Source organism: Theobroma cacao, chromosome 9 (genome assembly GCF_000208745.1).
Source record: "Theobroma cacao cultivar B97-61/B2 chromosome 9, Criollo_cocoa_genome_V2, whole genome shotgun sequence".
Taxonomy (NCBI): Eukaryota; Viridiplantae; Streptophyta; class Magnoliopsida; order Malvales; family Malvaceae; genus Theobroma; species Theobroma cacao.
In genome coordinates, this window is record NC_030858.1 from 16,004,496 (window position 1) to 16,032,338 (window position 27,843).

At 33.6% G+C, this 27,843-nt stretch overlaps 1 protein-coding gene across 1 annotated transcript; it reads left to right on the plus strand.

Moving 5' to 3' along the window:
- On the plus strand, nt 267–18,306 carry LOC18589404 (DNA ligase 4). The gene is made up of 26 exons (XM_018127878.1): nt 267–841; nt 1,390–1,475; nt 1,555–1,691; nt 2,991–3,065; nt 3,327–3,418; nt 3,769–3,840; nt 6,664–6,743; nt 6,865–6,902; nt 7,013–7,019; nt 7,165–7,320; nt 8,394–8,469; nt 9,034–9,158; nt 9,273–9,307; nt 9,378–9,436; nt 10,676–10,759; nt 11,194–11,289; nt 11,380–11,428; nt 11,591–11,678; nt 11,773–11,976; nt 12,331–12,456; nt 12,609–12,708; nt 12,811–12,916; nt 13,256–13,386; nt 13,533–13,694; nt 16,083–16,238; nt 17,188–18,306. The coding sequence occupies exons 1-26, from the start codon at nt 417–419 to the stop codon at nt 18,008–18,010; spliced, it is 3,588 nt and encodes a 1,195-aa protein (XP_017983367.1). The 5' UTR covers nt 267–416; the 3' UTR covers nt 18,011–18,306.

Sequence of the window (27,843 nt, forward strand, 5' to 3'; positions counted from 1 at the left end):
ACATTTTGATTAATATTAAAACTTAAAATCTATTTGTTTTAAGATAAAAATACAATCAAAGAAAAATAAAATTTATTGAATTTTGTTGAATATTATAAATATTTTTTGTGAGAGAAGAAGAAATAGAACCCATATTCTTTTCTTTGAGGATGGAGATTATCAATAATCAACAAGTAAAATAGTCAAATGTACATGTTTAAAATTTTTTTAAAGCATATGTATATTTATATTTTTCAAGTCTAATTTTGTTTTATGATTTTTATATTTTAAACGATGAGTCGATACTCCTTCCTCTGCAAGCTATGGAAGCAAATAGAATTGTAGCGAATTGTAGCGGTGGGTTTCAATTTTAAAAAGTAGCTGCTTCTTCTAACAGCAAAAGAATTAGAGAAGCAGAAGAAGAAGGGGAAAGAAAAATGACGGAGGAAATCAAGTTGAGCGTGGTAGTGAGCCTCTTCTCTTGGATCCAGAAAAGCAAAACATCAGCCAAGAAGCGGTCCAAGTTTCGAAAATTCCTAGACACCTTTTGCAAGCCTTCCGACTACTTCAGCGCCATGCGGCTTATCCTTCCGTCGCTGGACAGAGAGCGTGGCACATACGGCCTCAAGGAATCGGTGCTCGCCATCTGCCTCATTGACGCTCTTGGCATGTCCAGGGACTCCCCCGATGCTCTCCGTCTTATCAATTGGCGCAAAGGTGGTGCAAACACCGGCGCCAATGCTGGAAACTTCGCTCTTGTCGCCGCTGAGGTTCTGCAGCGTAGGCAGGGAACGGCTTCCGGTGGACTCACCATCAAGGAATTGAATGACTTGCTTGATCGCTTAGCTTCTGCTGAAAGCAGGTAATTTTCCATTTTCATTGATTCACCTAATAATAATTCGATTTTTGTGGTTCCAATTTGCTTCTTGTTTTCGCTGTTGGCTTTTTACTTCTTCCGAAGCTACTAGCAAAAATTACTATTATGTTTGGCTAAAAACGATCCAAGAGTTCAAATGTTTCATTGAGTTAAATATATTTCTTCCATATAAAACTAAAATTACTCGTGTTGTGTTATTCATAATAATAGAAACATTGAATTTCCAACAACATTAGTATTTAATTTTATCCAAAGACATTTTTTCCCGCTTTTTCTTCAAGAATAAAAGCGTGATAATCAATCGGAGGCTAATAATTCCAACGTTATGTTTGTTACTCCTGCCTTCCCTCTGTTAGTAGTCCATCCAACTATTTTGAATTCATGGACGGTGTAGGGCTTAAACTGGTTTGTATTTGTATAAATAAGCACTTTTGGCTTCCAGAAGCAAAACACAGGTAGAAAAAAGTAATTATCAAAATGTTGTGAATGCATGACGCTGATATTTTGTTCTATCTCAACGTCTTTGACATCAGGGCCGAGAAGACAACAGTCCTTTCTTCTTTGATTAATAAGACAAATGCACAGGAAATGAAGTGGATTATCATGATAATTCTAAAAGGTACTATCAATAAGCATCTTAACTCATAAATTTTTTGTTCACTATGAAAGCTTTGATCTTTAGCTTAATTTTCTGGCAGATCTCAAGTTGGGAATTAGTGAAAAAAGCATATTTCACGAATTTCATCCAGATGCCGAAGACTTGTTTAATGTCACATGTGACCTAAAAATGGTTTGTGAGAAGTTGAGGGATCGTAGTCAACGTCATAAGCGTCAGGTGTGTTATACATGTTGAACCAACTCTCTGAATCTCTATAAACTTATACTGTGTAGTGAATTTTTGTAGAAAGTTGGGAACTGCTTCTATCACGTTAAGTCTTTAATATCCGATGCATTTTAAATTTTTGTTGGCCTCTTGTGTTGTAAGGTTATGGCATCAGTTGAGGAGCTTTCTGTTCTGATGAAGCTTTTTGTTTCCCTTTTCTTTATCTCTTTAATTGCTTTTTTATTTTCTCATTCCTTCTCGCTCTTCTTCTCTTCTTAAGCTTCCTCATATTGGACTTAGTTTTTGGTGAGCTTACCATTTGCAGTTGTCCTTGCCAGAATTTGTTATGTGAATATAAGTGGAATTCTTTCTATGTTTTTTTTAGAGACCAAAGGTTGATGTTCTGTGATGTGATTTGAAACTTAAGGTTGGTGAATATTGGGATATATATCGATGCTATTACACATGGAGGGCTGGTACTGTATTGGCCCTAAAATGTGGTCTCTCTCTACTGGTTTGTGGTGGGTTTTCTTATGCTGCAAAGTATGAATGAGATTTTTTGTCTTTATACTTGGGCCAAAGGGCATGGCATGGCTAGGTTAGTAGTGAAGAGAGGATGATTGTGGCTGGCGAAGAAAGATGAGAGTGGTGGTGGAGAGGAGGATGGAGAAAGGGGCACTGAGGTTGAGAAATGAGATGTTTAACTCATGGGTTCTGTTATTGCCTTCTTTTTTTTTTTTTTTCCAATTCATTTCCTATTCCTTAATCACTTTCCTCTGCCCTTTCTCCATTTGTTTGGAATTAATTTTTCCACCGCATGGTAGCATTTTGTTTTCTTTATTTCAATTACTCATATAGGCAGCATCTCATTAAATTTAAATGTGGTAATAATTCTCTTGCAAATATTATAGAAGTTTACTTTATTTTAAAAATAGAATTTTAGGGGTTAATTACAGCCAAATAAAAATTTATGGCTCAATTGAATAGAATAGAAGTACAAGGGCTTAATTCCACAATTCAGATCATTTTAAAGGTTTTTTTTTTCTCTTTTAGAAAGGCACATAGGAGCAAGGAAAAGTGGCACCTGCATGTGCTGGAAGAGCTTTTTTAAATCACATATCCTAGTATGTATTTAAGAAGTAAGTTAAATGTTGCCAAAAATGACATCTTGAATGGGAAAATGTATCATTTTCAAACTCATGGGAAAAGTCATAATTAGGCTATATTGATCATAGTGGAATTTTTTTTCTAGTTAACCCAACAAAATATTAATATTATGTATTTGTTTAAGTGACGATAGTCTTTTTGCAGGACATTGAGGTTGGAAAGGCTGTGCGACCGCAACTAGCTATGAGAGTCCGTGATGCAGCTGCTGCATGGAAAAAGGTTTGATTTATCATAGTTGGCTTGTGTTTCAAGAAGTGACAGCTCATCTTTGTCCCAAATATTTGGGAATTTTTTGGAGTAATAATAGCCATTATGATTTTATTCATGATGACATCATAATACAAGCTTGTTTAAGATTCTTGTTACTGTTAGTTTCTATGTGATTCTATTTATTGATTTCTCTTATCATATTTTCCTTTTTTCATTTTAAATATTTATCTATCTTAATCAATAATTTTTAGTTGTTGTCCTCTTTCATAGCTTCATGGTAAGGAGGTACTTGTTGAGTGTAAATTTGATGGCGATCGCATTCAAATCCACAAAAATGGAACTGAGATACACTACTACTCCAGGTGGGTATATGTTCAACGAACTTGTTTACACCTTTATTTTTTTCCTATCTCGCATTAATATCTAAGAATTTTGAGGTTTGTATGACTGAAGTATGGCATACCTTTTTTGGTAATTGCACCTCCCCTGAAAGTGAAGATCTCATCTTCATGTCTCTTCTTCCTAAACTACCAAAATAGGAAAAAAGTGAGAAAAAAAAAGAAAAATAAAATGGTTGTTCATATGGCAATTCCCTCCAGAAAAAAGTGCTTTTCTGTTTATATGAATTTATGTGAAGAAAGGAATATTCAGTAGCTTGCTAAGCACAAGCATTTTGTAAACTCTATAAATATTCTTGTCTCTCTCTCAACAGGAATTTTCTTGATCACTCTGAATATGAGCGTGGGATGTCAAACATTATTGCACAAAATATTCTGGTTGATAGGTAAGCATTTGCTAGTTTTGTTATGGTACAACTTGTATTATTTCAGAAGATTTGTCGTTCACTTGTATTCTATTTTTCTTTCCAACAAACTCCTGTTCAGACTCCCCCTCTTCACGCTTCTTGGGCTATATATTCTAGCATACATGATTGTTTATTTTTCCTTGTTTCTTTTATCTAAAGAATAGACCAACTTTATTTGAGTTATCTATGCTAGTACATAAAGGTAAAGTAATCATTTGATCACTGGAACTCAAACATGTTTCTTCTTGAAAACAATAAAATCCTAGTATACCCCTTGCACAGTGGAACTCCAATGATAGAACAAGGTTGTTGAAGTCTTTCATCTCACCTACAAGACATTAATTCATTCGTGTTCTAGGGTTCTTCAATTCTCTCCATCTCCATAATCCATTTTATATCCCATTGTAAGAAGTTTTAACCTTGCTGAAAGAAAAATAGAAAAAGGACATAGGAAACTTATAAGATATGGATGATGAGGCAAAGGACACAGCAAACTTATGAGACAACGGATGATGAAGCATTTTTAATACAAAGAGAACCAAAAAGTACATGTCAAATGAACAGCTAGATAATCAATTTTGTGGAGCTGACAGGATCTGTGCTCTATGTGAAGGACACATAGGATTGGCAGTGAAAACCTTCCCTTATAGATGTTTCCTTCTCACTAAGATCAAGTTTCTGGCTAGGTTTTTCCAGGAGAAAATCCACTGGAATTGAGAAGATGATGAGAGGTCTTGGAATTTTCTGAATTAATTTCTATATTGAAGGATTGATGAAGTTTTGTGCGCTGTTGTTGATCGTATGGCTAAGTCGCTATCCAGAAAGGTACAGGAGTGAGACAACCCTATAAATTGCTTCCTAAAGTCTTCTGGAACGGAAATATTACTGTGCTTTATGAGGAAATCTTATTGTAGCTGTTCAAGCAAAAGTCAAATTGACGGGCCACTTGACTCTTCTGGTCACTGTAGATTTCTACCCAGTTAGCATGATTCCCAATCTATAATAACATCAAGTCTGACAATAAGCAAGTCCTGGAACAGAATGGAACTATAATCCACTCTTCAAGATTCAATGTAGATAGAGAACCTACTCAGAAGTGAAACTGATTCTATCTGAAGATAGCTCAAGTTTCAAGATGACAGTTTGGTTGTTTTGCTTCAGAAAACTGCATATGACATGGCCTTTTGCTGACTTATGAATATAAATCCTCTAACTCCAAAAGAGACTCGTTACAATGAGAATTAAGGAACTGTATTAGAAATAGCCATATTACTGAACTTAAGTTTTTCATTCATTGCAAATGTTGCCCTCCAAGTTGAGAACCGTTGCTTGTGACCAATAGAGGCATGAATGGCTTAAACGCACTGCAAATGTTCTTATTCTTTTTTATACTTTTAAGGCTTTGTGGCAGCAATAAATTGTGATGCTGCAACTTGGTATGGTCAAAGCAGTGACTGCTTCCAAAAAAAAGAAAAGCCCTTTCCTCCCCACAGTCCTTTTTTAAAAAAAGAAAATTTAAAAATTGAGATCCTTAAGATACCTTCATTTACGTGAAATGTTCCCCCTTGTTGCATCTTTCTCTTTCTAAATGCCTAAACTTTTCAAAGAAGCTTTTTATTAATTTTCTGTAAGTTCTCATCTTTTAGGAAAATTGGAGGTTGTATACTTATTTGTTTTTAGGATGGTATTTTTTTGAAAGTTTAAGGAAACCACTATAACCTTTTCTTCTTGTTAACCTTCCTTCTCATAGAAGGCTAATGCTTTTTTATCTTTTCTTCAAGTTATATGAGTCTTGTGGTCCCTTAAGTTGCCTCCCTTCATTCTCATCCTCCATTTTTGAAGAATCATTTCTGCCTTTCAGATTCTTTTGTGCTGAATAATGCTATAGATGGTTCATTTTGATGGGGTAATTGGGTAAATCTTATGATCTAATCTTACTGGTCAAAGTCAAAGGAAAGATAAGGTATTTCAGAAACCTTGCTGATTTCTTCTGGAATAAATGATTCTGGAAGTATTAGCATACTGGCAATTGTTTGAGTCTCATAAATCCTTGAAGTTCCCTTTCTTTCATTTGTCATTTCCTAGGAATTATTTCTGCTCTCTAGGTTGTTCTATGCCGAAGAATGCAGTATATGATTCATGCTGATGGGGTAGTGCTCCTGTGATCTAATCTTCCTAGTCAAAACCAAGGGGGAAAAAAAGAGTATTCTAGAATCTTGATTGGATTTTTAAAAACATGACTTCTAGGAAGTATTAGGGTTTTAGATTATTTTCTATATGCAATTGCTGTCAATATTTTTTGTTTTCAGGTAGAAGTAGAATGAGGTTCAACAAACAATGACTGAAGCTGAAATAATGAAAACAATTCACTGATATGTCTTTGACCATGAGTATCCTGTGCAGGACAGAGCTAATAGTTTATTTCAAAGGGGCCATATACCATTACTTGAAAATAGTGTAAGAAGAGGGGAAAAAGGTCATCTGGACTATGTATTATTTCTGTTTAAGTATAGTACTTTTCTAGGCAATATATCAATTGGTGCCTTTGGAAAGGGTGAGATTCAGTTGCATCAACAAATCCTTAAAGAGAACAATTTCTGTTAACAAAACTTTGATAAATCTTTTAATTTACATTCACGAAATCTCAGAAGGGTTCGATTTACATATTGCTCGAGGTTTTCTTTCGATGATGCAATACAATGTTTTCCCAGATTTGTGAGGTGGTTTCCATGCATGCTATGCCTAGTGCATATGGGACATTTCTGATGTGCATCAACTTTTTTTCCTTGGAATGTTTTATAGGTGCATACTTGATGGAGAAATGTTAGTTTGGGATACCACTTTGAGTCGGTTTGCTGAGTTTGGATCAAATCAAGAAATAGGTTCTTTTGCTTTGTTTTTCTTATCCTCATTTTTGCTTGTCTTCTCATTTTGATACCTCTTTATCTTGCAGAATTTATCATTATTAATGTGTTTATGACAATTATTATTTGTTGTTGACAGCCAAGGCAGCAAAAGATGGCCTTGACAGTGACAGACAGGTTTTATGTTGTAGAGAACTTGTTTTTCTTATTACTAATTACTATTGTAGAAAAATTTTCTTGAAGTTTCATGTGTATCTTATATTTTCTTTTCTCTTTCTTTGGTGCAGTTATGCTGTATCCTTTCATGTTTGACTTGAAATTAGGTTCAGATTTTGCTTTGAAATCAGTTGATATTGTTACATGGGCCCAAAATAAATTTACTGACCTGTGTCTTTGGACATGCAAGCTTTTAAAATGACCTTGACTTGCTATGGGCTAGATGTTGCATTTGATATTCTTTATGTTGGAGACACTAGTGTCATTCACCAGAGCTTGAAGGAACGGCATGAACTTCTTCAAAAGGTGGTGAAGCCTTTGAAGGGTCGTTTAGAGATTTTAGTGCCTTATGGTGGTCTTAATGCTCATCGCCCTCCTGGTAAAGAATACGGATAATTCAATTTCCTAGTATTTATGTTTATGTTGCATAGCTACCATATCATCAACAACAATGAGAATTGAGTATACTCTTTTCCTGTACTGGGTATTACAAATCTTTTGTTCTTCAATTTGGCCCTGATTATTTATGCAAATGCGACTTTTTCTTAAGAAATTTTTTGATTTGGGGAAAGGGATTTGAACTGCCCTTTGAGCAGGGGAAAACATGCACTTACAATTGAGTCAAATGCTTGGGTGCATATTTCTTAAGAACATAATTGAAGAATCTGGCCTGCCAAAATTTATAATTTTGTCCCTTTACAGAATTAGCGAGGACTTCATTTTTGTCATGTTTTAAGGCTAGAACCATGATGATAGATGTGAGTTAGTTCATATTTGTTAATTAACATGAAAAATTATTGTTTGTGGAAAGGGGTTGTGGGGTGCAGGAGGGAGGGGTATGCTAAGAGGCTTGTGTTGGCATTGTTCCTGACTGCCGTGTCTCAGCTAAAAGAAATCATTAGAGGATAATACTTATAGAAGTGTATGCCAGGTTATATTATGTTCTTTAATCCCATTAATTCCAATTCATTTTGGAGAAATTTCTAACAGCTTGCAGCTACTGCTGTTAGTAAAACTAAGTTTTTGGTTCACATGCAGAACCAGGCAGTAGTGTGCTCTCTGGGAAAGAAAAAGGGGGAGGGAGCAGGGGATTAGTGTCGCCATGTTGGGGAAGTTGGAGGGAGTAGGGTTGTTTATTGCCAATCTCTAGTCACGTAGTTAACAAATGCAAATGCAGTTGGAATGTTAATGACCAATGGTTCAGTTGGTTCTGTTTTACTTCCTCTGTGAAATCTTGAAACTTCATTTCTAACTGTTTTAGTCTTAATCTGATGTTTATTTGCTGTCTTAACCTACTGCAATTGTGGGCCATTATTTATGTACTTAATGTCCTCAACATACTGTTTGGTGAATATTGTATAGCTTGAAGGGTTTTCCCATGACTACCTGATTTGTGTGTAATATTTTCTACTTATGAGAAGAGCGGCAATCATTCCTATGCTCATCATGCAGGGGAGCCTTGTTGGTCATGTCTTGCGTACAGTGTGGATGATGTGGAGAGATTTTTCAAAGAAACGATTGAAAATAGGTCAGTCTTTTTCAAAAGCTTTTGATATGTATGTACGAATGTACAGACATACATATGTCTTAAATATATATATATATATATATATGAGAATTAATTGATTCTTACTTCTCTGATAATTAAATATTTTATTTAATATATAATTTCTTAATATTAATTAATGTTTTATAAAATTATATTATTAAATATGAAATTATTTGATATTTGATATTTATGTTATTCATATTTTATATATTTATAATGCTATTATTTAAATATTATTAAATTGTGATATGATTAAATAATACCACTTAATATTATTATTAGATAATATTAAATAATATTATCATTTGAATTATATAAAATTAACTTGTTTAAGTAAAATGAAAGGAACATTTTTGAAAGCAGAAAACAAAAAAGTAAAGAGAAAGCAATCCTAAATGCACCCTAGTTTTTCAAATAGCTTCAAATATGCATTTGGTGTTTTAAATAATTTACCTATTCTATCTATTATTAATTATTTTGTCTCATCCATCCTTATTATTATATTTTGGTTCTGATATGTTCTACTGCTTCTTATCATCTTAGGGATGAAGGTATTGTGTTAAAAGACCTTGGTTCCAAATGGGAACCAAGTGATAGAAGTGGGAAGTGGTTGAAGTTAAAGCCTGAGTACATTCATGCTGGTTCTGACTTAGATGTTCTCATTATTGGTCTGAAATATTTCTCTTTATGTTTTTGTTTCCTTTCTTGCCATCTAATGCATTTATTTCAAGACCATTAGCAATTTCTCACATGCATTTCAAGGTAATCATTTTTGGTTTTAGGAGGATATTATGGCTCTGGACGTCGAGGAGGGGAGGTTAGTTTTTTTATCCTTTTTCCTTATTTGTTTTTTCTTTTCCATACTTATTTATGTGGCACTTTTGCAGGTAGCTCAATTCTTAGTTGGCTTAGCAGATCGTCCAGACCCAAATGCTTATCCCAGGCGGTAGTATTTAGCTGCTTCCTCACCTCTAAGCTGCAGCTGTTCACAATTGGTTAAATTAGTGAAACACATACATATATAACATCTTGTGCATGATCACAGAAGCCTCTATGATTGCATATTGTTACTTTTAATTTTAATGTTATATATTATGGTCGATTGGCCTTGAGCTATACAACAAGTATTAGCTCTTTGCCATCTATATAAGCCCACACTCATGTATATTTGAACCTGAGACCTGAAAAAATCTTTTGTTCTAAGCATTGAGGCGTTTGGGAGACTGCAGACGTTTGTTCCCTTCTTCAACTCCTCCCTCTCCTAGTTCCTTTGAGCCTTTATAACAAAATAGCTGGGCCTCAAATGCTCAGAGGGCCAGTGAATAGCCTTTCACTTTCAGCTGAATGAACCTTTATGAGGTGAATACTTTGGCATAGGCATGAGACACTCGACGGGTGACTTGTAAGTTGAATGGACTCTCTCTAAGACCAATTCATGTGGAACATGATTAGTTCTGTATGCCTTGGAGGAAGAAAATTATTTCTTTTAATTTTTAATTTTTGAAACCCTTTTCCAGAGGTAAGTATGCTACTTCAATAGGATTTAGCTAAGTTGGATGTTGTGCCTAAGTGGACACCCTGATAGTTAAAACTTGAGACAGCAACTACGAGGTTTTAGGTTTGAATCTTGGGTGGGGAGGATGGGGTTTTATGCAATGGGAGAGAGCTACCACTCTTTTTTGTAGCTTAACCGCAATGGTCTTTTGCATGTACCATAAAAGGAAACACCAGTATTGGGATGTTATCTATTAAACAATCTTAACATCAATTATCATAATGATATCTTATTTCAATTATTTAATTTACTTATTCTTGATTGATATGAATTTTTAATATGAATTACAAAGTGGAATTTATAAAACTAGAATTTTTGAATATAACTGTATATTCAATATAATATTGCTAGAAAATAACAAATATTCTTTTTAATAATTTTATAATTCATAGGAAGTTTGTAAGTTGGTCCTCATCAATTGACAGTGCCATTATCTTGAGTAACCTAGACTAGACTAAACTCAAATAAATCTGCATCCAGGCTTCAGCTGTTGTTAACAATGACAATTAAATCCTTCTTGATATTTTTAAGTGTTTTTCCATGCAATATTAAAAAACCTGAATAATCATAAGAGAGGTTTGTTCACTAGGCATAATCTGCCAACTATCTAATCAGGTCCTTTTGTTGCAGATTTGTATCCTTCTGCAGAGTTGGTACTGGGCTGGCTGATGATGAATTGGAAGCTGTTGTAAACAAATTGAAGCCTTATTTTAGGTACCTTTCAGGTAAACTAGATCTTAGGAGAAGATGGTTGCTTCCATTGTTGAATGAGCTGTACTTAATAGCCATGGAAGTGACAAATAGCTTTTGCAGTGAGCGTAACTACCACTCGCTGGCCTTATGACCTTAGGAAACAAAAATCAACCTTGTTAATAATGTTTACTACTTAAAATTGCTTTGTTTAAGGCTCAGTGTGGCCTTGAGTATCATGTATCCAGCTGATGAAATTCAGGATAGACACACATGCATGCATGGACATACGTATTGATGAGATTATGCTTGAATCAAACAACCAGGGATGAATTCCTTGACTATGTCACAATCTGGAAAAAGACATACTCTTAACTGAGAATCTTAGGTTGTTCCTCTTTTTTTTTAATCTGGGGAGACTTATTTATATGATTTACTTACCTGTTATGTTGTCTCAGGAAATATGAATACCCAAAGAAGACGCAACCTAGTTTTTATCAAGTTACAAATAACTCAAAAGAGAGACCTGATGTTTGGATTGAAAGCCCGGAGAAGTTAGCATTTCTTTATTGTGCTCTTATGCTGGGAAAATTGTTGGTTTTTGGTAGCAATGTTTACTCTTTATGTTCTATTTCTTGTTGCAGATCAATCATTCTTTCTATCAACAGTGATATCCGGACCATAAGGTCTGAGGTGTGTCTTTATAGCCATTATTATTTAATTTATATTTTGCACAAGCAACAGAAATAAAATCTAACTCTAGTTCTTGGTCTTTACTTTTTTCCTGGTTTCATTTAATTGTTTTGCAACTTTTCTCTTACATATGTTTATTTATGTTTTGTTTGATTTTTTCAGGTATTTGCTGCACCATACAGCCTGAGATTTCCACGTATCGATAGAGTGAGATATGACAAGCCTTGGCATGAGTGCCTTAATGTGCAATGTAAGGGTTTATATAAAATTGTTGCACCATTAATGAATTTCTCCTATTGAGGCTAATAATATGTCCTTTTTGTAAATTACTTTTTTTGTTTCAGCATTTGTAGAACTTGTGCATTCAAGTAATGGTACCACTCAGAAAGGGACAGTACAGGGAGATGTGCAAGATGGTAAATCAAGACACAAGGAACACACTAGAAAGGCAGAGAAAAAGGCTGTCTCAATCGTTCCTTCTCATTTTATTCAAACTGACACATCTAGTGTGAAGGGGGAAACCTTAATATTTACAAATCTTATTTTTTGTATCCTTCAATGGGATTGCTTAGTTAGCTGTTTCATTATCTTCTATGTCCTCTCTGTGTGTGTGTATTTATTTGTGTGCATGTGTGTGTCTCTTACTCTCTCCCTCCTTCCTTTTTCTACAAATTTCTTCTCTCCCCCGTTTCCCCAACTTTTCAAGATTCTGCTTCCTTAGCAAACTTATATAAGCAAATAATGATTGGATTTTCGTATACATTCCCTTACAAAAATGATGGTCTTATTAGGTGCTGATAACTTTGATATACCATTAACGGACCTGACATTTATACTCACATGGTGTACTGCAAAATCCACCCTTTAAAGTTTTATTATTTAACTTGCCTTGACATGTACAGACTTTGTTAATGTGCCTACAACCTATTCTCTTGATTCATTTCACAAAATTATTGTGGAGCATGGGGGAATGTTCTCAATGAATTTGAACAAGCCAGTTACCCATTGTGTTGCGGCTGAAAGCAAAGGTCTCTTTTTCTCTCTCCTTCTCTCTCTCTCACACACACATGCACACTCACACCCACACACAACCATGTCCATATGTGTGCTTGCATTGAAACTTCTGTGCACCAGCAATATTTCTAGGCTGAATAATAAAGTTAACAAGAAAATATGTCAGGGTTTAAGTATCAGGCAGCAAAGCTTCATGGAGAAATTATCCATTACTCTTGGGTCTTGGATTGTTGCTCACAAAAGATGCTTCTTCCTTTACAGCCAAAGTAAGGCTTAGTTTCATGAAATGAGCACCCTCTCCCTTCTCCCTCTTCTCTCCTTTCTTCTTTTCAGCCAAAATGCCTTTGACTGTATGTTTTCTTTTAAAGGTACTTTCTTTTCCTTTCTGAATCATCAAAAAAGAAGTTACAGCAAGAAGTTGATGAATATTCTGACCCTTATTATTGGGACCTTGACCTTGCAGATATCAAACAGGTATATTTATATTCCAGTACTTCATTTCTATTTAGATCTATTTGCATATTGCTGCATTAACTATCACTAGGTTGATGCACCCGAGCATTTGGCTCATTAGTTGGTGCATGATCCCCTTGCTTAAAGAGCAGGGTTCGAATCCCCCCTCCCTCAATTATAACAAAAAAAAAAAAACTATCACTAGGTTGACAGCCATCGGAAAACAAGAAATTAAGAAATGCATTTTTAATGATAACCTTTAATGTTGCTTTTCAAATATTTGGTGTTTGAACTGCTATATTTTTATGGAGCAAACTTTTGATGAAAGATATGATTACTATTCCATTTTTCATTTTTCAGCTCTTAAACAATATCCAAAGGTCAGAAAATGCCAACACGATTGACTATTATAGAAAGAAGTACTGTCCAAAGGAGAGGTGGTCAAGTTTTCATGGCTGCTCTGTTTACTTCTACTGTTCAGCTCAGTCATTGTAAGATATATGACCATCATGATTCCACATATATCTTGTTTATCTGTCTTTATTCATTGAATCTCTTTAATAGGTGTTTTAGATCATTACTATCCAGTTGGTTGTCTATTTCCTTTCTCATAGCTGTACCTAACCATTTTATATAGGAAAGCTGATTGGCAAGTCTTGTTGAGACTCACACTGAGGAGGTTAAAGCTTGAAGTTTTAATGGGTGGTGGCAAAATCAGCAAGGATCTCAAGCATGCTACCCATTTGGTAATCCTATCAGTGCCAGGATTGGATGTGGACTTTGATTCTCTTATTAAGAGGTAATGTATGGCTAACACAATTGTGTTTGATGGTTAATGCCATTTGGTGCCTCATAGTGAGGTTTTCTGACTAGTTTATGGATATTGGACCTTCCTGGTCACAGCAATATGTTATACCTCTAAGAAAAAATAGATATTGGAATATATTGGAACTAAATTATGAAATTGAAGAGCAATTATTTTGTGTAGTTTTTTTCCCTTTTGGGTGATATTAGCATCAGTAATTTGTATCGTAATGTGGCATGATCTCATGGACAAATGAATTAGCGAGAAATGATAAGGTACATGCCCATATTGTGATTGAGGACCGTCGTCTATATTTTCGAAGAACACTTGTGGACTAAAATTTAGAAAATAGGGTCTTTGTTATTTAGACTTCTTTATTGGACTCCATTTTATGTGTTATGTGGACTTCATTTTAATTTTATGAAGCTCATATAAATAGGTGTCTGTATAACATTTGAGGAGGGGTAGCTTTTGCTAATTTGAGATATTGAGATTTGTAATTTGAATATTAAAACTTCACTTTTGGGTTTTGACTATTGAAATTTCATATCACTTTTTGAGCTTTTATTTTGAAATTATCGGTTTTAAATCACTTTGTTGTTTGAAAATTTTTATTTTTCCAGTTTTGAGATTCAGGAGGTATTTTCATTTATCAAGATTGGGCCTCAATTTTTTGAATCTAATTGCAACTTTGTTACTTTGATATTGTCTGTACATGGTTCTCACCATGAGTGATTGTACTTAAAATAACTTACGATAATAAATGGTTCATTGATCATGTTATTTTTTAATCAGTTGAGATATTGCGATTTGGCCTATGATGGCCATGAATTGGTTTTTGTTCTTTCTAATAGCATCCCTTTTTCCTATTTGCTGAGCGTTTCTTCTGGCTTAATTTTGTTGAGTTCATTTCAAACTTTACTGTGATTAAGTTATTATGATTTTTTTTGGGTGGGTAGGATTTGATTTAGAAAAAAAATGCATGAGAAGGATTTTTAAGGGTAGTCTTATGTTCTTTGTTCATTATAAAATTCAGGAGTGTTATTCATTTACCAAGATTAGACTCTAATTTGTCAAATTTAGTTGCGCTTTCTATTACTTACGGTTTTTAAACTCTGCATGGTTTACTTCAAAACTCATTGTACTGGATAACATATAAATAGCAAAAGGATTATTGATCGTGCTGAATTTGAATCATTTGAGTATAATATTTTGGCTTATGACTGCCACAATTTGTTTTTTATCCTTTTCAACAGTCTCTACTTTGTTTAGTACTGTAGTTTCATTTGAATGAGTTCATTTAGAAACTTTAGCATAATGACTATTGAATTATGGATTTTAGAGTGGCAAGCCTGACTCATACCCGAATCACCCATGCAATACCAAGCTTATAACTCTATACAAATTGATTTAAAAGGCCTACCTGAGCCTGAACCTCATTGTCAACTACAAGGGACACTTGAAGCGTCCAGATCCTAAGCAAACTGGACTTTAATTGATCCAAGGTAGACCTGACAAGAGCTGCTTGTGTGCTACCTTCAATGAGTCTGATAATGATGTCTTCCAAATACACTTAGACCAAATTTGGATGCGTCATTTTAGAAGGGATTTCGTTTTGAAAGAGGATTTTAGATTTTGAGAATTGAATTGCCTTATTCAGGCAAAAGACGAGGGAGAATTCTAAAATGTTTGTAGGATTTTAAACAAGTGTTTTAGAGACCTAAAATACATGATTCATTTTGAGGCTGAATTACACAGATGCTTCATTCTTCATGCTGCACACCAAATAGTATGATAGAGAAACTCTCCCTTCACTGGATTCTGACCTCCCAGCTACCTCTCCAGTCAGCAACCTTGTCCTTTAATGATAAGTGGTGTCTTCCTCTCTCTGTGGCAACTTCAACCAATATCCAATTTGTATATTTCTCTCTGTTTCCAGTGACTTTCCTAGCAAAATCACTTACTCTTATTTCTGGTGTGTCTCTTTCCTACTCTACCTGTCATCTTTCTCTTTACCTTTCTTTTCTTACAGATTTGCATCTTAAGCATGGGAATTTTGATTGTTTTTGTCTTGATTTTGTGGAGAATATGATGGGTTTTCTTTGGGTCTTGGTTTGAGGATTTGAATGTGGGGGTAAGGTTCACAGATGCCATGGGAGAGGATGATTGTTGGATGTTTGATGGTTTAGAATTGGTTTTAATCGACATCATTTCTGAAGACCATAAGGCGGAATTCTATTTGGAAGAAATACCAGCCAAAGAAACAATTTACCATTCTAGAATTTGCAAATACTGTACTTTGAATTGACTTCATTTTAAAATTCTATGGTGCTTCATCCGAACACACAGGTGGGATTTTAACTTTCTTTGTTCTTTCTATAGTTTTTCTTGTGCAGAGAAACATCTTTTCTGGAAGAAGGGGTTACATGTTGTGGGATCTCAGTGGCTGGAGGATTGCTTAGAGAGGGGACAAAAGTTACAAGAAGACCTATATAGTTTGAAACTCAGTGAAGTTGAAGAAACAAACTTGTTAGAATGGTTGGTGCAAGTACACTTTAAATTCATTTGTGTTCATGTGCTTTAAACATGCTATTGCCTTGTGATATGTATTTAACTTCTAGATATGAATGTTGAAAATTTTCCAAATTAGATAGTGCATAACTTCTGTACTAACTCTGATGAGATGAGATATGATTTGGGGAGATAGGGCTCTCAGCAATATGAGAAATAACACTAGCAAGTTTTGCATCTGTCTTAATATACATAGCCTTTGTTCAAACAAGTCTTTCCAGAGTTGGTAGAATCCAACTCAGTCATACTTCACACGAAAACCATATGAGATAGTGTGGTATAACTTGGATAATGAGAATATATCAGTCATTTTCACTCTCCACACCACCAATCTTTTCTCCGCTTACTCTCTTCTCCTTTCCCCCGAACTCTTCCTTCATAGAAAGAGTGGGTGCCACAAAGACTAGTATTATTGTATGATACTTGTGCTCGTCCCATGACAGAATCTTAGGATGAAACTTTTGGCTTTGTAAACTCTTTGGAGTGAGCCTAGATTGGTGTTAGATGTGTATGGGTGATCCCACAATGCAAATTACCAGCGAAAATGGCAATCAGTTGCCAATAAGGATTGAGGGTAACATAGTTCTGAGATCGAAATGTTAAAATTGACCTTATTAATGGCTGTAAGGCTTGTCTTGATTGCTTGGCATGGTTGAAGCATTCATCTATAGATCATGATGTTTCTATCGGATGGTCTGTTAAAAACAATAATGTTTTATTAGTCATAATATTTCTGCAAACTGGTCACCAGAAACCAGTCATCCAAGGAACTGCATGCATTATCTCATTTACTTGGAACTTTTGAATGGACAAGGAATTGTATGGTTTTGGCTTTGTATGATACCTTGTTCACGTGCATCACATACGTTCCGATATGTTCTAATGAATAATTGCTTTATGTTATCTTTTTGCTCAGTGAATTAGACCAAAATCTGAAGGAAGCCATACCAGATTTCAACAGTGTTCAAAACCAGGTTATGCCTGTTTCTTGTGAAAGTCCAATAAAACAGAGAGGCTGCAAAGTTCACCTGCAAGAATCAATGCCATTGGTCACTCCTAATTATGGCAACAGGAAAAGAAGACCTGCTGGCAAGAATGCAAAGAAAGGAAAAACAGTGGTAAGCCAATGTCGAAGGGTACCGAGACGTTGTGGAAAGATGTCTGTTAAGATAAATGAAGATGAATCAGAAGAAAGTGGTTCTGACGACAAAACAAATGTGGAAGAGATAGAAAAGGGTGAAGGGAATACTGAAGGCTATGGAATCGTTGGTAGGGAAAATTCTGAGATTCGACGAAATCAAGTAGCAGAAGATATAGAATTATCATGCAGCGCCAAGCCAGTTGAACTGGAGGCTGCAGAAAATATGAGTAAAGAGTGGTCTGATAAAGCTCCCGAGGTTGAGATGTGTGAACCAAATAATGACCAAAGCTGCAAGAAAGCTGAGAAGTACGACCTTATGGAACTGGATCAAGAGAATTGTGGTGCGAAGTCAGAAAAGCTAGAAGTTATGGTTGATCCGGTTCAGGCCATGTTACTGGACATGATACCAAGCCTCGGGATCAAGCATGTTGAAGCTACAAACTCATTCGTTGAGAATGAAAAGCCACCTGCAGATAACAATGCTGAGATTCCAGTGGTAGAGGATGATAAGCTAGATGCAGATTTTATTGCACCGCCAGTAAAGAAAAAGAAAGTAAGTTACAAGGATGTCGCTGGAGAACTACTCAAGGATTGGTAAAAGGTTGTGCTTTGCATGGTTTTGTACATAGCTGTCTTATCAGTCCGTGTGCAGCATGTAAATCGTGGGACGACAATAGTTTTGTGTTATTCCAACCTTACTTGTACCCTTCATGTGGTATACTTATTCCATGTGTATGCTTGCATTCCTAATCATGCTAGAGTGCTAATCAGGTTTTTGGTTAATATCTCCTTCCCGGAAAACAAGGGAATGTGCTTCCCTAGGACGAGGTGGGACAGTAGTTTTTTTCAAGCTGTGGTATTAAACAAGACAAATTTGCCTTTCGGGCATCTTTACTTGTTCCAAATGTTTTGACAACTTAGATATGGAGAGTATAGCTGGGAATCTTAGATATGGAGATGCTTGCATTAGGTATAGCTGGGAAAAAGTGGGAGAGAAACACTTTTACTTAAAGAAAATGTTAAGAGAAAACCTCTTTAACTATCTCCATATCTAAGATGTCCAGCTATACTCTCCAAAACATTTTGACAATTACGTATCCCTATATATTTCTCCCTATCACAAGAATTCTTTTATATTTTGACAACTTCACTAGGAAAGAGTGCTTGCATTAGGTGAAGTCTCATTGGAAAAACTTTGCGTTACTGGAAGAGATGGATAGTTCTACTAGCAATCAAAATGCACTTATATTTCCACTTACATCCAAGACTTGATGAAAATGATCAAAGCTTGTCAAGAGAGGATGCCAAAGTTGGAAGACAATAATAAGTGAATAATGGAGACCATATCTCAATTTGTATCATCTACTGCCACCACTTTTTAAGCTTAAATTGCACATCTTAATGAGAATGCACTTGATGCAGACACTCTATTGGTTGTAAACACAAATGGGAATGGAGGAAATAGAGAAAATATTATTGATGTGATAGGTATTTGAAATCCCAATTTGATCAATGCCTTTGTGATAGTTACGCTAGCAACTACTTCTACTATAGTAATCACAGTAGCCACTGCTCAAGGTTTCATGACAAAGAAAGAGCTCCAAAGGTTACTAGATCAAAAGAATAATAGTTTAAACCTTTCTAAATTTGATCTTAAGTTGTCTTACTTAGCTAGTATAGTTGCTAAGCCATATACTAAGGATTACATTAGCTCCAAGTTCAAGCAATTCAATGGAAAGACTGTCGATGCATAGGAACATGTCATGAAGTTTGTGGAGACCCTTGGAATAACAAGATTGGATGATGACTTGAAGTTGAAGGAGTTCTCCAAATCTCTCACTATAAAAGTTTATACATGGTATGTTAATCTTACCTTTAGTTACGTAGAATCTTGGAGTTAAATGTGTTGGATGTTTGAAGAGAAGTTCTTCTTTATTCAAGAATAGGATGTTTGGAGTTAAATGTCACTTTCAATCTCTTTCACATTAGGTTTAGTGTTAACCACCCTAATGTAAAGTTAAGAGTTCTCTTTTGGTCACATATGACAATGTGAAGTGCAAATAGTATGAAAGATGCATATAACTATAATATTATTATTAAAAAAAAAAATTTGAGATATGATATATCAATAACAAAATGTTAGCTCACCCAAGCTTACAAGATAGAAAAATAAATAAATTAAAGCAATAAAAAAAATCCGAGCCAACTATGTGATCCCATGAAAAGGAGTCACTATTCTTAAAATTGATAAAGGCATATAATTTTCCTCGCATTTTGATCTCATGGTTTCTTAATAAAGCAATCTTTGCTGCAATATCTTCTAACTTAGCTTTCAACAAAGGTTTTTCATCCTCTACTTTAAAAAAAGCTCTAACTTTAGACACACAATCACGAAACACTCAAGTTTGAATTCAATGTTATAGACATCATCTATGTACTGTAACATTAGTTTCAATCTTTAATGAAGAAATTATCCATGGAATATGGACAATCACTAAAATTTTACTTAAAATCTCCATCATGGAAGAAATGGCATTTATGCTTTTGAAAGTGCAGGTACTTCAAACTTCCCCATCTATACTGCAAATACACTTTAAATATTCCACATGTTGCAATGAAACTTGAAAGCTGTGGAAGTCGACTTTTGTACCGCTCTGCTCAATATGTGCCATATGAGTGCCAAAGCACTATTGACATCTCTATGCTTTAGTATGAGGGAAAAAGAAGCACAAGGATTAGGATCAGCATTGGGAATAACCTTAACTTCAAAAGTAGATTCAACATCCTTAGTAACAGTTTCAGCACCAAGAATAACCTCAACATCAAGAATAGCCTTAGTGTTAGGAATAGCCTAGCTTGAGTAGCTATGTGGAGCACGAATAGTGTTAGTTTTAGAAATATTTGGAACAACATTAGCTTGAGTAATATTTCAACATTTTTCTGCTTGATTTATATTAACATTTCAACATTTTTCTACCTGATCAATATTTAGAAATCTTTAACCAAGTTGACTTCTACCCTTGTAGGTACTATTAAAAATAGAAGAGAAAAAAAATGAATACAGTAGAAAAAAGAAGCAAATGGTAAACTTACTCCTCAATACACATATTTCTCTTTTATTCAATGAGTAAAAACAAGAAGAACAATAAAAGTTGTAACTCTTTCTTCATCTTCTTCTTTATTTACATTTTTGTTCTTTCGAAGAGTATCAAGCATAAGGATATGTCATTGTTCCCAAGGTGAGGAGTGTAAAGATGAGCTTTGGGATTATCTAATGGCATAGCAAAAGATCTTTATCCCTCAACAGACTCCTTCTAGTAAGCAAACCATCGAGAAGTATGAATACTAACTATATTAAAACCTAGGACAGTATTCTTTTAAGTTTATCCAAACAAAGTTGACATCTTGCCATGAGAAATAAAGAAACATAAGAAAAAAAGCTGATAAGTGAAGAAAGATCAAGTGAAGTTGATTAGTCGTACCTAAATTGGTGCACCACTGTATAAGGTGAATACACTTCTACAGAGAGTGAGTCTTTATCTCCACCTGGACTAGCACTCTCAATCATAGAAGGCAATAAGAAACTATGAACCCATACACTAAAGTTAACTCCTCGTGAGTTCATTATTCTAGATTACAATGGATGGCGGACATAATAAATCCCAAGATCACCAAATCCATTATTAGGTTACACATAAGGTTTGGAATTGAATTCTTTTGTCACAACTATCACTTTAAAAAATTATCCTTTGAGGTATGATTATGTCATGCTTAAGATCTGTAGTTATTCTTGGATAAAAAGTTATTCATCAAACAAGATGCAAGAGGGTTTACATTAGGCACAAGAGTGCAACTACTAAACCTTTCCCATAGACACATTTGAATGGAAAAAAGCATCCACATTAAGCTAAAATTTTGTAATGCCCAGCTAATTGTGCAGTCTTGAGTTAATACAAGTCTAACGTTTTATACATAGATTCTAAATACAGTAGAGCTAGAGGAAAATTCATTCCTTTGGCAATCTTCATTGTGAAAGCAGTTACTTCTAAAGAGATCTCATCATCTAGACGCCTTGAAAATACATGTTGAGCCAACCACAAATTAATAAAGTCACTAATTCATGCTTATGGTTTGGGCATTCAAAAGGGCTGTTCTTAACTCCCTTGATCTTGAACTTCTTATAAAATAACCTGCCCAATTGGATAACCATGCAACCTTCAAAATTTTATTCAAACTTTTGAGTAGATCAAGATAAAATTCTCAAACACACTCCAATTTATCAAAAAGCTTGATAGAGTGAAAATTATTTTTCCCCATACAAGTAAATTTTAAGAGAATACACACATCCTCCAACTTCAAGGTAAATTCCCTCCATGATGTAAGCATAGTACGAGAAAAAGTGTTTCACCTTGCAAGAATAGCATGCCATATATCATCCATCCTTTTCTCTTTATAAATGTTGAACTTGGAGTTGACCTATACAGCATTAAGCACTCCCACAGTTGAAAGAATTTTAACATAAGTAGGATTCTTCAACATCTTGTTTACTTACTCATCCCATTCAAGAACAAATTGAGAATTGGAGTCAAATTTAGTAACAGAAAGTTAAAAGTCACCATGTTCAAACCTGAACTTCAAAATTGATTGCCCTAGAATACAAAGTCTTTCATAAAAAGGTGTTTCAAAGCATAAGTGATTCTAATCATATCCCATGGGTTTAGAAGGATGTTCATCAACCTAACTAGCATGAACTTCTTCCTAAAATAATATTCTCCTTTTTCTCTAATAACTTCATCTTCTCAATTTTTAAGAACATAAGGATTTCAACTAATCTTTCCTGCTCGAATCTTTTTGGGAGGAAAAACTTTAAAAGCAATATTCTTTCTTTTATGTGTAGTGGTTTTTTTCTTTATTGCAACAAAAGCATCCTAATTAGGTTAGCATAATGGATATTTGGAGTGAAATGTATTTTAACCATAGAGGAAGAAGAAAAATGAGGCATGTGGACATAGACAAAAAATGAGATAAGTACACGTGCAATAATATTTTTATTAGCATAAATATTTATTATAAAAACTTATCAAAGAAAGGTTTTTTTTTTTAAAAAAAAGGGTTTCAAAAACAAAAGATTTTAAAAAAAGGCCATTCACTCATCAAGTCCCTTGCATAGGTGATCTTTGCTCATAAGGGGACTTCCACTCGACAAGTCTTGTGTGTGTAATACTTTTTCTACATGCAACAATTTGTCAAAAGAAAAAAAGAAAAAAAAGGGCTATGTACAAACAAAAAAAGTATTTGATCATAAAAAAAAACTTCATGCAAGTAGCAACCAATGAGAAGTGTTTTTTAAAACAAAAACGAAAATGTTTCGGTCCTAATGATTTTAGATCAAAAAAATTTAAAACTTTTTTATAATCTTATCAAAATAAAAAAATTGAGAAAAAGAAGAAAAAAAACTTACTTGCTTGAAAAGATCCACAAAAGATCAAAACCACTAGTTTGCTTTAAATTTTTCTTTACTCTAAATTTCAAAAAGAAAACCACTTTTTAATTCTAAATTTTGCTTTACTTTAAATACTCCTTTAGTCTAAATGAAAAAAAAGTAATAACAACTTTGTATTTATAGGGCATAGATCAAGGTTTTTATGAAAAGATTCACTTTTCTTTTACAATTAAATAACTTTTACCTTGAAAATCTTATTTTATCTTATGCATGGAAAATATATTATTACGTAATCAATGAATTATTATGCAACACATTACACAAGACATTAGTATGTTACTATCTAAGGTGTACATATTACACCGGTATGACTATCATGCGCAAGCCATTACAAGTCCTTAAATCAATACATAAAAACTTCTCTAGCAAGAATTCTTATGTAGGGAACAAAATATGAGACTTGATTTTGGTTACTAATTTATTATTTTTTTGATAATTGTTTTATAAAAGGTGTACGTTTATATGGAGAATAATGAGAACAACTAATTAAAACAAGTGGAACAACTGTTTCACATAGATAAACATGAAATTAACTTGGAAAAAGTGATAAGGTTCATGGGTTATTTTTACTTTAGGATGTTCTATAAAGTTTGATTTGATAGCTTAAATACGGAGGTAGTTAAAAGGTATTTTTCTTAACCTTTTCTTGAAGTACAAGGTTTCTCCCTCTTACCTTATTCTCTTATACTTTTTCTCATACTTTCTCACTTTATTAATGGTCAGAAAACACTTATTACTTCAATAGCGACATAATGGATTTCTAATTGTTACTCATTATGTACAATGAAAATACTACTTCAATAGTCACATAATGGGTTTGAGTAATTGTTACTCATTATGTACTTCAAATCTCTCTCAATATTGTTACTCATTAAGTGCATTGAAGCCCATTCTTGAGTAACTGCTTCTTGTGGCTCTATATATAGAGTTGTGACAATTCATTTTGATAAAACAAAGATTTTCTTGAGCTATTGCAAACATATTTTCACTCTTATCTTTTTTCTCTTATTTTCTTCTACTTAGTTCTTCTCTACCCTATTCTTAGTTTTACTCAATTGTTTTGACAATACTATTACTTTGCTACTTGCCTCTTCTCTACCTATTTTCAACCATTAGTCTAATACCTGTTGGTATATTTTCAAAATAAACGATTGTCTCTTCAAATCGAAAGCTATCTTAATTCAAAGGTTATGTCATATAGTGTGACTATTGGATTATCAGTATGTCTTTCATGTGAATAGTTATATCTTTTAGTAAAGTGACGTGTTGAAAAAACATCTCTAAATCCAAAGGTTATGAGACAACAAAAAAACCACAACAACTCAAAAGTTTAGATATAAAAAGTTATATTTTCATATTATAGCTCAAAGATTATATCTTATGTAATGAATGGTTGTCCTTTTATAAAGTGATTATTGAAACAATAACTTTATCCAAGGATTGTGCTTTACAAAAATGCAAAGGTATCTTTAAGACAAAGAGGTGCCTTGATGAAATGGTTGTGTTGTTAAGAAGAGACTCTTGCAAGCCTATATAAAGGACTTGTTGCTAACCATTTTGACACACAAAAAGACAAACAAGGCAAGTAGAAAAATCAAGAGCAAGAGAAGTGTTATGTTCCTAAAATTAACATAAGCTCTTAAGTTTCCATCAAATACCAAAGGAGTCCAAATTCTTTTTAATCTACTTCCTGTAGAAAGTAGGCTCTAAGGTTGAACAACATTGCAAACCCTTGAGTGTATCCAGTAGTCTACTCTCGTATAATGCATTTACAAAGTTAGACATTAGTTTCATTGTATCTCTAAGGCTATTCGTATAATTTCCTTTTTGTGTACTAAGTGTTGGGGGCAAAAGAAGTCTTAAAGATGGTGTTTATTGAAAGGTTTGTCTTGGAGTCAATTTTTTCAATTCTTTGAATTCCATTTAAATTCCATTTGCACCAACACTACCCACCTATTGTCTTCCATTTGCCACAACGCTCAGTACTTAAAAGATTGCTCCAATCTTCCTCTTTGTTGTCTCTAGTACATTCTTTTACTTATTTGCAACGTTTCCTTTCTCCTTATCACAAGATTCCTTTTATAATGTGATAAGAAAAAAATGCAAGTAGTATGGATCACATAAAGCCTTCTAAAGGAAGAACATTCAACAAATAAACCAACAAACCACAATGTAAATATAAGAATCCAACATAAAGAAATTTGAACTCATTGAATTTAAAAACTTAATAATTCAACTTGTAGGCCCTCCATTCGACTATTGTGACAAAATCTCACTAGTTTTGATTTAATTGCTACAATTAGTACATTAGTACCTTGACAAACAATGAACCTTCTATAATTCTTTGATATTTTGAAAGCAATTATGATTAGATTAACTCCATTTAGTCCAAAAAAACAAATATTTTATAAGTGAGGACATAGAAAATGATAACCAATCCTATTTGACCGATTTTAGGATAATCTTGTGACAAGTGGTTACGTTTCAAGTTTGTTACGATAAGCATTTTTACAACGATTCTTGGTTTTGAACACTTATCCACAGCCTTAGATCGAAGGGTCGAAAACAGCATGACCAAATATTGTTTAGATTCTAAAGTAACAATTATTTAAAATTCCTATATAAAATAAACTAAATATTTACACATATTAAGACTCAAATCCATAATAAAAGGATTATTGTTCCAAGCTAAAGAGATATTTATGTTAATTGTTAACTTAAAACATTTATATCAAATACAAATAATAAATAAAAAATTACCAACAAATTAAAACAAATCAAAGAAAATATTAAAAAAATTAAACAAACGTTAAAATTTTGAAATAAAACCTAACAATAAATTAATAATAATGTCTATGTATCACTTTTTAATAATATTTTTGAATTTGGTAACTATTTGATTTTCATATACCATTATGATGATGATTGTAATTATAGTTTTTTTTAATTATAGAATCAAGGGTTCAATCATATGAAAAAAAAAATGTTACCTTTTTAAAGATTTTGATCACTGAACTAATTAAATAGTTATTTACATTAATTGTTAACTTAAAACATTTATGTTAGATACAAACTAACAAACAAATAAAAAAAAACTACCAACAAAACACACAAAATTAAACAAAATATTAGAAAAACACTAAACAAAAAACAAAAATTTTGAAATAAAACCTAATAATAAATTAATAATAATGTGAATGTATGATTTTTTAAAGAATATTTATTTGAATTTGATAACTATTTGATTTTCATTCACCTTTTATTATAATGGTTGTAATTATAACTTTTTTTAATCATAAAACCAAGGGTTTGATCTTGGATCACACCAGAAAGTAAGTTCAATTTTATGGATTAATGGATTGATTGATTCATGATCTAAAATTTTTAAGATCAATCTTACACAAGTGGTTAATAATCTGATAAAATAAAAAACCACCGTTCTTCCTCTCTCTCACTTAAAACCCTTACTGATCTTTGCTTTATCTCTTTTTGTTGTCGCTCCACTACTGGCCGATGTTGAAAAACCCTTTTTTCTTTTCCTTTCTCTACCATCTATATTTCTACTGATTTGTTTTCTTCCAAATCCTCTCTTTTCCCCTAAAAAAGGACTAAAACTGAAGCATCTTCCCCACATTTCTTGTTGCAATCACCGACTGCCAAGTAGGTATACTTTTTTCTTTTCTTGTTTTCCCTTCATTCCATAATCCATTGGTTGATTTCCACCAGAATCAAATTACCTTCTTTCCTTATTTGAAAATTTGAGACACAAAAATCCCCTAATCTCACTTATTCCTTTTTATTTTTTGATGATATTTGGTTTCTTGGGGTTTTCATAAAAATGATTTAGAGTAAAAGTCATCTTAATATATATAAAAAAAGAGTCTCTCTAAATTGGAGTTTATGATAGTGGTGTCCTGTTTTTAGAAAAAGTGTTGGTTAGGGCAAATTTCATTATTCATTGGCCTTTAGTTTTTTATTGTGTGGTTTGTTTATTTTGAATAAGTTGTCAACTCTGAATTCATGGAGGACATTAATGATAGTTGGAAGAAATTCAAGTTGTTTGATGAAGAAGCAGACTTTGTTAGGTTAGGTATTAGAGGAGGTTTAGGCGCTTCAAATAATCACAAAGAATTTTGCTTGTTGGGAACTGTATGGTAAAGATGAAAAGTCAATCTACACGTTATGATCAAAACGTTAAGCTCTTTGTGGACGATTAATGGTTAAGAAAATTAGAGATAATAAGTTTTTATTCAGTTTCGATGTTAAAGAGGACTTTGAGAGAGTCAAAGATGGAAGGCCCTGGTCGTCTGAAAGATGTTTGGTGGTGTTGAAAGATTTTGATGGTGAAATTATGGACCCAGAAGAAATCAAATTTGGAATGGAAGAATTTTGGGTTCATGTTATCGAATTACCGCTTAAATTGATGACAAAGGAGATAGTTGTTACCATTGGCAAAAACCTAAAGGTTGATGGTGAAGGAGAGAATCTCAAGGATAGTTTCACGCGTATTAAGGTTTCCATTAGTTTGGTTAAGCCATTGAGATGAGGCCTTATGATCTCTATGGAAGAAGGTAGAGTTAAGGTTGGAATTTCAATATGAAAAACTACCATGTTTTTGCTACAGGTGCAGTTTGATTGGGCATGTTGAGAATATTTGAGAAATAACTCGCATTAATGATTGTGGAATAGAGGTAAAAAGTCAATATGGTAACTTTCTTGTAGCTCCAATTTGATGGAAGAAAATTGTGGTGATGATAGAAGGGGTGAATTAGAAAAAGAAGACAAATGAGGAAGGTAATTCAATTGAAAGTGAAAATCAGACGAAGGGGAAAGAATATGAAAAGTGTAGATTCACATAAAAAACTTTAGATAAAATTCTAGAGGAATCAAACGTACAGTCCAGTTGTGCTAAGTTTAATGATATATTG